Genomic DNA, 15,376 nt, shown 5'->3' on the forward strand with positions numbered 1-15,376 from the left:
TAAGAAAGTAATGGAGCAAACTCCCGTTTGCCCTACCTCTACACATGACAATAACCATTTTCTTTGACAGATTTAGGGTCTTTTAAAAAAACAGGTAATGTGGTTTTCCATGACTTTGTCTTCCTTTACTTCTGGAGCAGAGCTCTGCCATGGATAGAGAGAGATGTGAGAGTGGGGGGAGCGGGGAGGAATAGGGAGTCCTTCCTTATGTGTTTAATTCAAATCCTAGGTGGAGTTTTAGCTATTCAACCTTTCTTAACACCTCTGTCAGCATTTCCCTGTCCATAGTCCTTTCCACCCCCTCCCTTGGTTTATAAGGTTATATTGTTTCTGAAACTACAGCGTGTTTTTCTGGGCTCTTATTTTTAAAGTTAAATGACTGAAAGTACTGAACTAAAACTTGCTGGTGACACTGACTTTTTACCACCTAAAATTGGCAGTGATCACCAGACCAGAAATGGAAATTGGCAGGTACCACTGGATGTACAGGAGTTCAAGGCCACACCGGTACCATCATGTGCCAGCATTGAGAGGCAATATTAGTCCTTTGGGGATTCAAGGTAAATAAAGGGCTGGGTGAAAGGGAAATGGAGAGTTCAGAAATGGTAGTAGCATAAACCTAATGCTTTGCACTAGTCCTAACAATTTAAGATAAATGTTCTTCTATTTTTCTTGTTTTGTTTGTTAAGGATGTAAGGAGTCTAGTTCTTGCATATGAATATAAATTTAAATTTCGTTGCTAATGCTTGAAAGACAATAATGTGTGGTGAGGGACACCTCCCTTTTAACTGTGCTGCCCAATTGCTTCAAAACTGTTTACAGATGAGATGGCATAGTATGGGTTTTGTATGCAGGTGAATCTATCAAACTGATCAGCCACAAATGCAGTAATTGACACTAAAGCAGTGACAGCACATCTGATTCACCGGTCTCCTACAATATGCTTCCTTAGACAATGTGCCGTGGTTTTGTTGCATTTTTCTCTTGCTAGAAGCAGTAAGTGCATGTGTCAGAGCCTAAAGGAGGATTTCAGCTGAGGCTTTAAAGATTCTTTGGGGATTCCACATGCCTGTCCTTTTTGATATCTGGCTCGAGTCCTCAAAAGATCCTATTTTATTTTCCTGAAGCTTCATTTTAAGAGTTTGGGGGGGATTTTGCTTTGAAGCATCTCAGAGAGGCACCTGAAATCAAGCATCCGATTGATTGCATTGGAAAATTCCAGTCTGACTGAGGGTTAGCACAGCAAAGGATATAAATGCTCAGAGATACCATTTGCAGCTAGCTCTATCCAGCAATCCTCTTCTCTTTATGGAGCTGGTTGACTGAAGCCTGCTTGACAGCTTGTTTGCTGGAGATGCCTGCCTCCTCATCAGAGACTTTAACAGCAACTGCAGGGAAATATTGACCAAAGCTTGCTGCTTAATCCTTCCCTTTTCCATTATATTTGCACACATGTTTGTTCTTTAGGATTCAAATGTTTATGTATTTCAGAATGGGGTGGTTTTTTGGTTTTGGGTTGTTTGGGTTTTTTTTTTTTTTTTTTTTTTTTTTTGCAAATACTTAAGTTGCAAATCATGATCTCCATCTTCAATACCGGTATTCATTTTGGCCATATTTTATGATAAATGACCTGGGTGACAGACTCGGTGCTTCTAGAAGACGTTCCCAAACTTCAGATCAGTGCACATGGGATATTTTATACACCAGAGAAATGCTTCAGGAAGGAACAGTAGATTATGAACGCTGCCTTCCTGGGCTGTGCAGGACATGGAGGGAGCAGGCCAGGTGCCCAGTTTCAGGGTCTTGTGCCCCTTCAGCTGTCCCCAGTGATGAGACACGTCTGTATGTGCTGGCACAGATGAGCAGAGGAGACACACGGCCTTCTGTCGCAGCAGCTGGGAGTCTGGCACCTAAAATGGTGCTAGAAACCCTTGTTTAGGCAACTGAACCCTGTTCGGGCTGCCTTGGGAATCTTCCTGAAATAACATGCAGGTGAATGTGGTGCCTGTCGTGGAGGAGCTGAAGATGAATGGGTTCTTGCTGATGGGGGTAAAAAAAACCCACCAACAAAGCCCAAATATGCCGATTCAAGGGAAGGTGCTTTAAACGGCTGCACTTCAAGAAATTAAAAGGTTTTTAGGCAGCAGTGAAACTGCTCTGAACAGGTCTTGGGTAAGATCAATCTGCCAGTGATGGATTAGCCCCAGTGAAAATACTGGTCTTTGCTCCTTTCCTTTAGATTGGAGGGAAAATGCCACTTCAGTCACACGTCTCCCTTCAGTACTGGCGTACGGCTCCCCGCTGCTGGGTGGCATTGGCTACTGAGCTGACATAAACTCTCTGTTTCTTTGACAAGCCACGTCATTTCTTGGGTGCCCTTGGGTACTTCTACTTTGCCTGCTCTGTCGGTGTCCGAATGGACATCGCTAGGAGAGCACCTCTGTGGCGGTCCTTGTGGCGTCCACCTCTTCTCCCAGGGTCTCCGTGTACGACATGATCTCCATTCCCCATTTTAAGCTTTAATCTGGCACTTGAGCAACAAGGGAAGAGTCAGCGTGGGATATTCGCTGTGGTGCTGGAGCCAAGACATCCCCAGAACACCTGCAAGATTAATGAGCCTTTCAAAACGCCTAAAACAATTTTTTCCCAGGAAGCAAAAGTACCATCTTTTTCTTTAGTAAGAGAAACTTAGCAATGGTTGTTTAACATGAGCTTAGCTGTAGGCACTCTTCCAGGCTGGGTGGGCGTTGTTTGCTTTATGGGAATCTTTTTTTTTTTTTTTTTTTCTTAACGTGCTTCCCCCAGATGCTGGGAGGTGTTTCAGCTGTTTTGTGAGTGCGTGAGGGCCTGCGAATGCGGAGTATCTCACTGAAACAGCCTGCTCCCTTACTGAAGCAAGCTTAAGTTTTGAAAATGGTGTGGTGGGGACTCAACTGGGGAAATAACCTGCATGAAAGCTGCTGCAGGGCAAAGGACTTGTGCAGTTGTGGTTCACGTTTCTTACCGCTCCTCTAGTTTTATAGTTGGGTAAACATCTGGGAAGATCTTGGCAGCTTCAGTTATCTTTGAAATGGAGAATTTACCTTCTGAATCTTAGATCTGCCAGGCTGAAATCCCCACGCTCAGTGTTTTTGGTCCTCAGCTCTAGGGAGAGAGGTTGTGTTTCTGTTTGCTTCTTTGTAGCTAGGGAGGAGTCAACTGGGGAAGCAATCGGTAGCGGTGGCTGAAATCCAGTGTGGCAAAAGTCTTGCTCTCCCGATGAGTGCTGAAGGCTGATGGAGAGTGAGGTGAGTTACAGCCGCCAGAAGGGTGGAGCTAAGAGTCTCAACTCCAGTCTTCCAGGTAAGATACTTGCCCTTGATTACAGTAAAATCAGCTTTTAAAATGGTATCAGCCAAATACAGGTGGGTCTGGAGAATGGTTGAATCTAGGAAGCCCAGGTGTCCTTACAGAAGGTTTCACAGAACTGCTGAAGTAGCCCACAGGACCGAAGTGCTTAGGTGCTTTTGGACCTCCCTCAGGGAGCCTGTCTGGACCTTCAGGTATTTTAATATCTTTGGCAGTCTGCCCATCAGTTCTTCTGTTTTACTTCTTTGGCTTGAGTTTGTCCAAAATAATCACCTGAGCTGGCACCTACTGGAGCAGCAACTCTTTCATGTTGACCCTACTAAGTGTTTCTCTAAGAAGGCAAAAACAGGTGAAGCAAGGGGAGGGAGGTCAGGGTGAGGGCAAAAAGGAGGAATGTCTTCAGGCACGTTGAACAGTGAGTTTTTGATACGTCAGCTGAGAGTTAAAGCTGCGGTTCGGACCAGAGGCTGCCCTTGCTGGTGCAGCGTGTTTGCACTTTGAGCTCTGCGTGTCAATGAGCCCTTCCACATGCTCGGGCTGCGCAAAAGTCCCAAGGGTTATTTTGGATAGTAAAACACTAGAACAAGTCTCCAGGAGGAATAATGCCAAAGCTTATATCAATACTGCTTAGCTATTCCTTACGTGAGAAGTCTCTTTTTAAATCACCTACTTAATTTTTTTCTGTAGAAGCAGCTTACAGTTAAAAAATATGCATAATGAAGGATTCCCATATCAACCTGTTCAAAGTAAGGTCTTTTCCAACGTATAAATTAGGTATTTTTCTTCTGCTGCAGTTTCCCCTGTTTCGTGGGCCAAAAGTAAAACAGAGAAGACATAAATTAAAATAAACAAACTTTTCCCTGACCATTGTCCAAAAGCAATAAAAGCTGGACAAGAGCGAGTCTGTCATCCCACTGTCTGATGGGGCAGCGGCGTTCTTCCCTTGCAGGTCTGACTCCTTGCTCTCACACAGCAGCCCCGAGATGGGCGCTTGCAATAAGCATGGATGTAGTGATTCATATTTCATAGATTGCACTGTCTGAAAACGATGCCTTCAGAACACCCGTGAGCTTAATGAGCCTTGCAGAGGCTGGGAATGATATAGATGGGTAGTGTGTGTATTTCAGTAAATTCGAAGAAGGTAAGTTAGGTAAGACCTGTAAAAGACCGTTTAGATCATCTGTCCTCGCATGAAACAGGTTTGATTCCTGCAGTGGGAATGCTAATTTTTTTTTTCTACAAGAAGTGCCAGTTTGGGCCTGAGATTTGAAGAAAAAAGGGGGTTGTGTTTACTGCTGTCTGTTCTTAGAGTCTTCTCTCTGTCACTTAACAGCATCCGGAAAAGAGAAATCTTGCCTTGGTAAATTAGCCTTTTCTGCAATTTGAACGTCATGTTTTCTTTAGTGAAAGGAAAAAATTCACTGTTTCTGTTGATGAATGTTGGTAACCTCTGCAAGGGTTTGTTTGTTTTTTATTTTTTTTTTGTTAATCGTGTTAGAAGAAAATGTGCTTGATTTTAAACTTATGCTTACTGGGTTTTTGCTGGAGTATTAGGAGCAGCTTATTACCGTTACTCATACAGTACCACAGAGATACTTGATGCTTTGTGGATTTAAAAAGGGGTCTGCTCATGGTGCTCCCAGGCTGTGAGATGCTTGTTCTTGGTGCACACCAGTTCTCCTGGTCTCTCTGCGCCTGTTCCAGCACAGGAAGCATGAGCAAGGACTTGTAGTTCTGTGCTACACAAGAATATGGAAGTATCTAATGAAGTTTAAGGATGGCAGACTTAAAATTGATAATGGACAATAAATACCTTCTCAGAAGCGGGGAACTGGCTGTATGGCAGTGCTCAAAACCAAGTATCTTGTATATGTATCACGAGTATCTGGAGAAGTTGTAATGAATGCTGATAACCAGCATTATTAGCTGGTTAGCTAATAATTAGCTAACCAGAAAGGAGCTCCAGAAAGGAGCTACTTGTTCTTTGAGTAGCTCTTAAATAGTAGAGATTGGGTGAGATTTACTGAATGAATCGGAGTACCCCAGATCTCACTGCATTTCACTTGAAGCATCTCATGCTAGCCGCTGTGAAGCATGAGCGCGGTGATCCTGCTGGATTTCAGGTCTCATCCTTTCTGGCAGCCCTGATGGCTGTGGTCTCCAAAGGTCACGTCTTCTCCATCACAGATACTATGCTGGCTAAGGAGGCTTATTTATCGATTTACAACTCTGGGAGAGGGGGATGCGAATGCAGGGGAGGAGGTTACTGATCTGGCTAGAGTAAAGTACCCTCACATGAAGTTTTCTTGCTATCATGACAAGTTCATTTTCAGTATAAGTTAATTTCACAACTACTGATTTGGAGAGGACAAAAAGGCAAACTTAAGGAAGGTTGAACCTGAAAGGAAGTTTTCTGTGGAAAAGCTTTAAGAGGTTTGTGGGAGGAAAATAAAGGATTTTCTCTATTTGAGCTCATCGCTTACTTAGTCTGTTTAATGCACTTAATCCAAAAGTGTGGTGAGTGAGCATTTATTGTAATTCATGACAGAGGTTTTAGCATTGTGTCATGCTTTGTAAATTAGCAAAATTTAAGATGAACAGGAATAGGTAAGGATAGAGCTTCAACAAAGACTTCCAAGTGATTTAACACGCAGCCTTTTTATTTTAGTGCTTCTATTAAAGTATAGAGAGTAATTTGTCACATGCTTCAAACTTACCCTTGAAAGATTAAATGTTTTATCTTATTGTACTGTTGCCACTGACCCTTGGCTGCTGGTGTGGGTGACAGATGTGAGAAGTAAAGTTATCTTACTGTAGGAATAAGACTTATTCTCACTGGCTTATTCTCACAGAAGGGAGAAGGAGGTAAATTCCATTTTTGCTTCTGAGCTATTAATGTATTCCTGCATTCCTCACTGCTTCCCCCTAGCTGTCAGTCATGCTGTAACATATGAAAATGTACATCCTAGCATGCATAAGCTATTCAGAATAGAGATTTTTTAAAAATACAGTAGGTGGCAGAAAGTAAAATTGGCATTTGCTTCCATTGACATAAAGTTCTTTTTCTGACAAAGATCCATGGTGGTTTAGGTATTAATGGTATTATGCACACTTGGTATTGGGTAATCTTCAGTACTGGGGAAGCGGGCTGAATGTAAAGTATTGAGTTCTCCTCTTGCATTTATTTGTGAATTGGGAGTAATGCTGCCAACACCAGGCTCCTGTGTATGTGTAATAATCTCCTGATTTACATAAGATGGCTGCATTTAAGATGTTACCTAGTGCTTTTTCTTTCCTTGGGTCTCTTGCAACTTTCTTTTTGTTAAAACAATTCCTCCACACATGCTCCCTGAGCTGTGGTGCTGAAGCCAATGGAGATAGTGGTTCTGTGGTTGAACATGCAGTGTAATTTCTACCACATATTCACTAGACAGGTGTCCAACATGCCAGGATTTCTAAAAATGCATTACACAATTACAGGAAGTAAGTGATGAGAAAAAAATGGTGCCCATTGCTTCATCTTTCAGAACAGCAAGACAGATTTATGGGAGGGGAAGAAACAAAACTTCTAAGGAAAAGAGAGTGGGAACTAACTCAGAAAACAGCTCTGGGAGCCTGGAGGTTTATCTCCCTGAAATGGAGAGCTTTTCAAACCTCCTTTCAGGTTTTCTTTGTTCCTTTGTTTCTTGTTCCATACTGGCCTTGACTATGAGATCAATGGTTCGTACCTGAGACACATGGAGGCACAAATTCAACCTAGGAGGAGTTTGGGACGTTAGAGGACAGGCTGGTTTTCTGTCCAGGAGGTGTGGACACTCTTTCCTTACATCATGTTTTCAGTGCTTCGTTTTGAGGGATGTGTTTGTGTCAGCTTTTCAAGTCTGGGCTTCAAGAGCTGATGTGTAACCTTCTTAGAGCAAGCCCTAGGAGCTTTCAGGACAGCTACCTGATCCCATTGCATTGTCTTTTGTCATTTCCAAAGCACAGATTTTGTCATTCCACTCCATCTTGACCTTAGTAGGATGAGTTAGAGTCTGAGAATTGCCTTTTTCTTTTTTTTTTTTTTTGTTAAAGACTGCTTTCCATTAATTCTGCATTACCTTGCTTTTCTAAGTTTAAATCTTAAAGCCATACTTAAAGTCCCAAAGAAGATTTAGCCACACAATTGCCGTTTGACATGGGAAATTGAATGGCTATGCTCCTGCATATATGCAATAGCTTGTACACTGCTGGGTAAATTGTATAATTGTTCTTCATACATTAAGCAACCAATTGCCGATTTGTGTACATATGTAGGTTCATCCTTTACCAATTTCCTGTGACTGATAGTTTCCAGGAGATTAAAAGAATAGCCGGTTCCTGTTTTTTCTCTTCTCTTTATTTTTGTCCTTTAGCAAGAATATTTGTGTGTGTGTGTGTTTTTAATAGCATTCATTCCCTAGAGAATAATCTCAGTCCTTGTTTTAGCTGGCCTCCTTCTGAGAGTGTGTTAAATCTGTAGCCAAGATCAGAGGCAGCTCTGGGCAAATCATTGGGCTGTTATTAACCTGCCTCCATGGCAACTGCTGCTCGCCAGCCTGAGGACAAAAAATGTTTTTATTCTGCTGAGTTGCACAAAAGGTTCTAGTGATGCCTTGCACAAAATGGCCATTGAAAGGGGAGATGCAGTGATGTGTGTTTGTGCTGTACAGTTTCATATTTAAATCATTTTACACTGTTTTGTTGGAAGTGGGATATACAGCTGAGAAGTTCAGCGTGTTGGCCATATGGAAAGTAAAACTAGCAGAAAATTGGAACTAAACTTATTTTAATACTACTTATTTTTGTCAGCCTGAGTTCGCAGGCCTTCAGCCTGCAGTTGTCATCACTGCATTAGCAAGTTATTTTGTGAACATGAGCTAGGCAAACATCATCATGGGTTTTCAGTTGTACTGTATGAAGATACTTGCTGACTTGGGGTTACAGAGAGAGACCATAAAGCAGGTTTCCTGGAAAGCTTTCATTTTTTTCAGAAATCCTCCGATTTGTTTCAGTTCTTGTTTGGGAAGATTGGTAAGTGTATCTTAGTGCTTGATGAGCTTCAAATTTTAGCTGGTTTTGAAAGCTGCTCTTGGCAGTACTGTTTTAGGCTTGCTTTAAAACAAAATTATAAAACCGGCTATATTGCTCAGGCTGGGCATGGATTTAAGCTGCTCATAAGGAGTGTTCGCAGTGGGATCCGTGGGGGGTCTGGCAGCCCCAGCACTGTGGTGAGGTTGTGTCCCGCAGTTAGTTACCCTCTGGCAGGAGGCTGTGCAGCTCTGCTGTCAGTTTGGGTGCAGAATGAGTATGTATGGATGGGTGCTGCCTCTCGGAAACGTGCTGGTTTGGGATGCTTCCTGCACTCGCAGGTTGGCAGCGCGCTGTTTCCCTGCGCATTGAAGTCTCTCTGCTGCCTGCTTTAGTCTTGCCGTGAAGGTGAGTAGTTTCTGCGGTTCCACGTTCGGGCAGTTTTCTCTGTCTCATTCGAAGTAGCGTGGTTGCTTTAGACACCTCTTAGGGCGTACCTTGGCCGTGGTCTGCACTGGTAAAATGAAGGCCACCCAAATATTGTGATGGCTTTTTACTTGGGCTGTAGAGGAAGATGTAAAGAATATCTCCACAAAGATGCTATGTGCAGCTGCCAGTTGCTGGAAGGTGAGAGGGGGTTGGCTTGTGTTCTAGTGTCTGTGGATTAGTGGCAGATATTGTCATGTGTTCGGGTAAGAGATCTGACAAACTCCAGGGCGAATGTTCCGCCAGTGGCCTGGAGAGCCGGCTGGGCAGCGTGGGGTACTGGGAGGACAAGTGCCTGGTTCGGGGGTGTTAATCGTCAGTCCTGAGTACATGCCAATTTTTAGTTTTGTCAAGCAGGCTGCTCCCATTTTCTGAAACCAGCAGCTTTTCTTTTGGACCTTGTCAGTCCATTGGCTTTGCTTCCAGCTGTTTTTATGTCCTATCTTTGATGGGATCCTTCTGCGAAGCAATCTGTGGATCAGCGCGATTAGGTGATCAGCCTGCTCCACACCAAGCAATGATCTAGCGTTAAGTCACCTTCCCCTTCAGGAGTGCAGCCCGAAAGGCTGCTTGTTTTAGGTGGCTGTGACCGCATGTGTGTTGAGCGTTGCCTGCTGGATCAGAGCGTGGTTACTCTTGGATAATCCTTCACTGCAAATCCGGCACCAGGTGCAAGCGTTTCTTGGATTAACTCTCGGAGGTTTGGGCCCGACCCGGGAGCAGATGCTGCAGAGGCGAGCCAGCCTCACGTGTACAACTGCCATTGCGCCTGGTGTGCGGCTTGTGAGCTGCAGATTCCCCGAAGCAGAGGCTCGCTCTGCAAGGTCTGGTGTCTGAACTTGACTCCTGACCTCTGTGTTAAGACGAAAACCAGAGGTGATTTCCTCTGATAGCGTGAATTTGGGTTTTGTTTGCCCTGTCACTGCTAAGCTGCAGTGTTTGTTCCTTCGGCAGTGTTCTTGTCGTGAAGGTAGTTCCTACTGAGTAGACTCCAGCTGTGGGCTTGACTGTAAAAGCTTCCCAGGCTCGTTTCTGTACAATTAAATCTTGTCTGCAGTTAGCAAAGTGGCGTTTCATAAGTCATTTCAGTGGTGATAGCTGCTTAAGCCTGACTAGGACGCTTGCTAGTGACTCTCTAAAACAAGAGTTTCCCACTTACGAAATGGGAAAGGTTTCAATTATCAGATGCGTATTATTCCCCAGTGCTTCATGGAAGTGCCTGCTCTGCAACTCATTCATTAGCAGGAAAGGGAGGGGGATAAAAATAAACTTGCCTTGTGTGGCGGATGGAGACTTGCTGATCTTTGTGAGGAATTTTGGGGGTGCGAAGATGTGATGTGGTGTACGTACTTGCCAGCTGTCTCCCTGCCTTCAAACGCTTTGTCCACTTAGCACCTTCCTGTAGAAGCAGCGGGCTGTTCCTGCGACATCCAACGCTGGTCGCTCCATTAAGCGTTGTCTTAATGGCTTGTGTTTTGCACAGTTGTATGAAATGCACATTAATGGAGACAGCTTAATGCCATCACCCTGAAGTAATGAATTGGTATGGATTGCCATTACCATTATAGCGCAGTTAAAAGCTGTGTTTGTTGCCGATTTACATTTCCCAGCTCTGCAAGCAGATGGGTTTTCAGGCCACGCGGCGGGGAGGAACCTGGCAATTCAGCTGCAACCTCCTTATTACAGTGTTTGTAGAACAGCAGTTTGGGGGGGGTGTTTTGTTAACTCAGACTGCTTAAACAATACATTTCATTAAAACTGATTATGCTACTGCAGACTGTATTCAGGGATCACTGTAAATCCAGTGTATCCTATAAAACTGGAAATGTATTGTCCGTGTAGTACAGCTTCATCTCACTGCACTTGATCAAAATTGCTACTCTTTGGCCCCCATTCAGGTTTTCTGTTGTTAAACTATCTGTATCCCTATAATCTCATACGGATTTATACAAAAAGATACTCGGGAGCCATGGGAGAGCATAGGGTAGTTAAGTTTTGCAGACCTGAATGTGTCCCTCTTCCAATGAAAGTGCAAAGTATCTCTTACTTTTCCAAAAGGCTTCATTGTCTTGAGTATTTGCTTCTCTGGCTTCCTGAATGGTGCCCCTGTAGCTGGTGCTCCTGCCATTGAAACGTGGTTAGCTCTGTATGAGCAGCTGAATCACAATGAATCACTTCAGACAAGTGATTTTTTTTCTTTTTCCATTTCATAGGCTGTCTCATTGATCTCCTCTTGATCCTGTAAAGATAGGAGCACTCAGCCCACTTTCTGGGCTTTGAGTCCATACCAACAGATCCGTAGGTCACTGCTTTAGAGGGTGATGCTGTCTTGCACTACTTATAGATTTTTGCTTAGCATGTCAATGCCTGGGCATTTTAGTCCCTGTGGCTTTTACCAAGTGGAGGACAGATATTCTTTTCCTCATAATTTGCTTTTTGCTCATAACGTTTCTTTTGCTTTCTCTCTTCTGCTTAGGTTGCTTTGAATGTTGCATTAAGTGCCTAGGAGGAGTGCCATATGCTTCGCTTGTGGCAACCATTCTCTGCTTCTCGGGGGTAGCGTTGTTTTGTGGCTGTGGCCACGTGGCGCTCACGGGAACCGTGACTATCCTCGAGCAGCACTTCTCCACGACTGCCAGTGACCATGCTTTGCTGAGTGAAGTGTAAGTATGCCTCCGATTTCCATTAATCCTCGTAACACCCTCACGCTAAATGAGTAGAGGTGGATTAAAACCTCAGTCTCCATCCTTGAGTATTAGGTTGCTTGTTTGTCCAACAGCACTCGGTGGTTTTTTGGTGTTCACGCACAAAGAACCAGAGTGTGTATCCTGCTTAACCTGTTTATGTTGTGATACTGTTTAATATCTTCATCAGTGCCATAGACAGCAGGACCGAATGAACCCTCAGCAGGTTTGCGGATGACACCAAGCTGAGTGATGCAGTCAGTTCACTTGAGGGAAGGGACGTGACCCAGAGGGACCTTACAGCTTTGAGGAGTGGGCCCCTGCAAACCTCATGAGGTTCAATAAGGCCAAGCGCAAGGTCCTGCACCTGGGTCGGGGCAATCCCCAGTATCAATACAGGCTGGGGGATGAAGGGACTTGAGAGCAGCCCTGCCGAGAAGGACTTGGGGGTACTGGTGGGTGAAAAACTGGACATGAGCCGGCAATGTGTGCTCACAGCCCAGAAAGCCAACTGTATCCTGGGCTGCATCACAAGAAACGTGGCCAGCAGGTCGAGGGAGGCGATTCTGCCCATTTACTCTGTTCTGGTGAGACCCCACCTGCAGTTCTGCGTCCAGCTCTGGGGTCCTCAGCACAGGAGAGACAGGGACCTGTTGGAGCGGGTCCAGAGGAGGGACACAAAAACGATCAGAGGGCTGGAACACCTCTGCTATGGAGAAAGGCTGAGAGAGTTGGGGTTGTTCAGCCTGGAGAAAAGGGTCTGGGGAGACCTTACAGCAGCCTTCCAGTACCTAAAGGGGGCTTAAAAGAAAGGTCGAGAGAGACTTTTTACTGGGGCCTGTAGTGACAGGACAAGGGGCAACTGTTTTAATCTGAAAGAGGGTAGATTTAGTGTTTGTTGGTGACACAAAGTTTGAAGGATGACAGGAATAACAGGGAAGTGTTGTTCTTTCCATCCCCCCCTCAGAAGAAGGTGGACCGGTATAGTACAAACGGGGAAAAAAGAGAGAGAAAAGACTGGAAAGAGCTTGAATGTTTGTCCCTGCAACCGTAGCCTTTGGAAATAACCACCGGTGAAATATTTGGGGCTTTTGTGTTCTGGAGGCTTCTCCACAAAAACAGAGGAAGGCCTGGAGGCCTGCGTCAGGTCCCGGGCTCAGTGCCCAGCCGCACCGGCGTGAGCCTCGCGTTCCCCTTGACGCTGAGGGGCGCGCGGGTCCCAGGCTCTGTGCTGCTGGTCTGAGCGCGCTGGGCGTCACGCAGCCCCTCCAGCTGAACTGCCAGGCTTTGAAAAGGCTCGTGCCCGGCGGCAGCGAGGAATTTTGCGCGAGCTGTGATTCATGACGACGGCACAGCGCCGTCGGGATGCCGACTGGGTCTGGGTTCGGACTCTTGCCCGTCGCTCGGCCCCTGGAGACATCTCCATCCTGGGGGCGGCGTGAGGAAGGGCAGCCAAAACCCTCCCGTTTTTTCTTTGCTTTCCTCACCACCTCCCTTTACGGGCTTGCAGACAAAGACCTGCCAGTTCACGTGCGCAGCCATCCCCAGGGATTGCAGATGCCAGTCCTGCAGCCCCTTTTCAGGGCTTCTGCCCCTTTTCAGGGCTTCTGCCCCGTTTCGGGATCCTCTGTGCCCAGACCTGCCGCATGGCTGTGGGACTGGCCCCCACCAGGGTCCCCCACCCCAGGGCCGCCCACCATCGCACCCCGGCTGCGGCTCGGCACGGCGTCCCCAGCTCCAGCGCACGAGCCACGAGGACCCTGCAGCTAGCCACAGAATTTGGCGAGAAACTGCGAGCGGCTATTCTTCAGCAGCCGAGTAACAAAAAAACCCTGTTCTTCTGTCAGTCTTTGTTTGAGGAAAACAGAAGAAATTGCCAAAGCAGCTGTAACAAGCAGCAAGTTTTAAATTTTGGAGAATTGTTGACAACGTTTCTTGTCAAGTCAGCATCAGCAGCTGGGGAAACACATAATTCCTACCAAAGCAGCTGAGGTCTCGGACTCTGTGGAGGCCAAACAAGAAAGGCAAGGGAGAAGAGGTGCTAGAAAGGGGCAAAATAATTTAAGGCCACAGAGACATTAAATGAAAAATATGCTAGTAAGGCACCCTTTGGAACAGATTTTTTTTAACCGGGTTTCGTATTACTGATTTCTGGTAACATGCATTGAGTCTCTCCTAGGCTATTGATGATGATGAAATGAATTCTTCTATACTCTCTCAAATCATGACTTAATTTTCTTGTGCTTCACAGCACAGGTGCAACAGATTGATCCTGTTATTTTTAATCAGTTTGGAAAACAAACATAACACTTCCCACATCAAATTTTAAATGAGCAATATTGTATTTTGATACAAGGGACATGGTACTGTCTGGATAACATTTAACTGTATCGATGGTAGTCATCAATTTTCTTTAAATTAAGCTAGAACATGCAGATTCTCCCTAGCGATCTCTGCTAGCCGCTACTTAGTGGAGACTGGTAAGAATTGAAAAAAACATCTGAGGAAAAATATATTTATCCTTAGAAAACTGGCACTATGGATGTATAAAATTAACCTCTCTGTTCTGTGAGTAGCTTCATCCAAAATATCATCTCAACAATCAAACTAAGAAGGCATAATTTCTGGAGAAGTTGTGCTAATAACAAAGTATGACTTTTGGAGACCAGAAGAAGTATTGTATGGAAGATCTGGCATTCTGGTCTTCCAAAACAATTAGCTTCAGATACTGAATCTGATTGATAGTATTGAGAAATTATTCTTTCCATGTACCTATTCTAGCCAGAGTAAAAATACCATACAAGTGTCATTGCAGATGGTAGATTTTTAAGGAATCGAGAACTTTCTTAAATAATATCTGAGGGGAGTGCTTATACCGTGTGCCCTGAGATCATCTTCCTCTGGATGGTTCCATAGTACCTCAAATGAAAGCATTTCCTAAATATTTCTTTTATTTTTTAAAAATTGAATTACACTTTGGGGAGCTCAACACTGCCATGACTTAAGGCACTGAAACTACCTGCTCACTTGGAAGTACCATCCTAGGCTGCAGAGCAAACCGTTCCTCCTCAGGAGAAGTCACTGCACGTTTCCTGGGTTTTGTATCAGACAAGTATCACTGAATTTACAAACTTTTGCAAATGTACATTAACTGGATTTTACAGGTGGAAACAGTGAATTTCAGGTGCTGCTTCCTTTCCCAAAGCCAAAGGAATCACCACAGAGCCTGGTAGTTCAGCCAGTAGTTTAGCTCCAGCCTTTGCCATTTCAAAGCCCTGTGTTGCTCCTGTCAGACATTCCCTGAGTTAGGTGTCAGGATCCATAACAGGAAAAAAAGACTAAAAAATCTCCATAGTGGAGACATGAAATTGTGGCTTCAAGCTGGTGACTAATACCAGACAGAGTAAGAACTGCAGCACAAACGGGATGCTCGAGCAGATGCAAGACTAATGCACATCAGTATTGCTTAGCTGTAGAAGCGGGATAGTCGTACCGGTGCTCTCCTGCAGCCTGCTTGCTTAAAATGCATTAAGGAGCCTCGAACTGTATTTCTAGAAAAGGAGTTATCTCATACCTATTATGATTTGGGAGGACTGGCTTTGTTTTTATAGGGCTGAAATCTAATTATATCTTCTTTTCTTTTCCATTTTAGAATACAGCTAATGCAGTATGTAATTTATGGCATTGCATCATTTTTCTTCTTATATGGAATAATCCTTTTGGCAGAAGGTTTTTATACAACAAGTGCTGTGAAGGAGCTGCATGGAGAGTTCAAAACGACAGCCTGTGGCCGCTGCATCAGTGGAATG

General features: G+C 44.7%; 1 protein-coding gene across 3 annotated transcripts in view; it reads left to right on the forward strand.

Moving 5' to 3' along the window:
- The window catches only part of GPM6B (glycoprotein M6B), a 32,239-nt gene that overhangs the window by 6,902 nt on the left and 9,961 nt on the right, over positions 1-15,376 (forward strand). For 2 of the 3 annotated variants that reach the window (XM_010581548.1, XM_010581549.1), the window contains exons 2-4: positions 441-560; positions 11,360-11,546; positions 15,220-15,376. In XM_010581548.1, the coding sequence (XP_010579850.1) occupies positions 441-560; positions 11,360-11,546; positions 15,220-15,376 (464 nt within the window). The remainder of the gene's footprint in view (positions 1-440; positions 561-11,359; positions 11,547-15,219) is intronic. The other variant, XM_010581550.1, reaches the window with a different exon arrangement.

Source organism: Haliaeetus leucocephalus, unplaced genomic scaffold, assembly GCF_000737465.1.
Source record: "Haliaeetus leucocephalus isolate CR32 unplaced genomic scaffold, Haliaeetus_leucocephalus-4.0 Scaffold795, whole genome shotgun sequence".
Lineage (NCBI taxonomy): Eukaryota > Metazoa > Chordata > Aves > Accipitriformes > Accipitridae > Haliaeetus > Haliaeetus leucocephalus.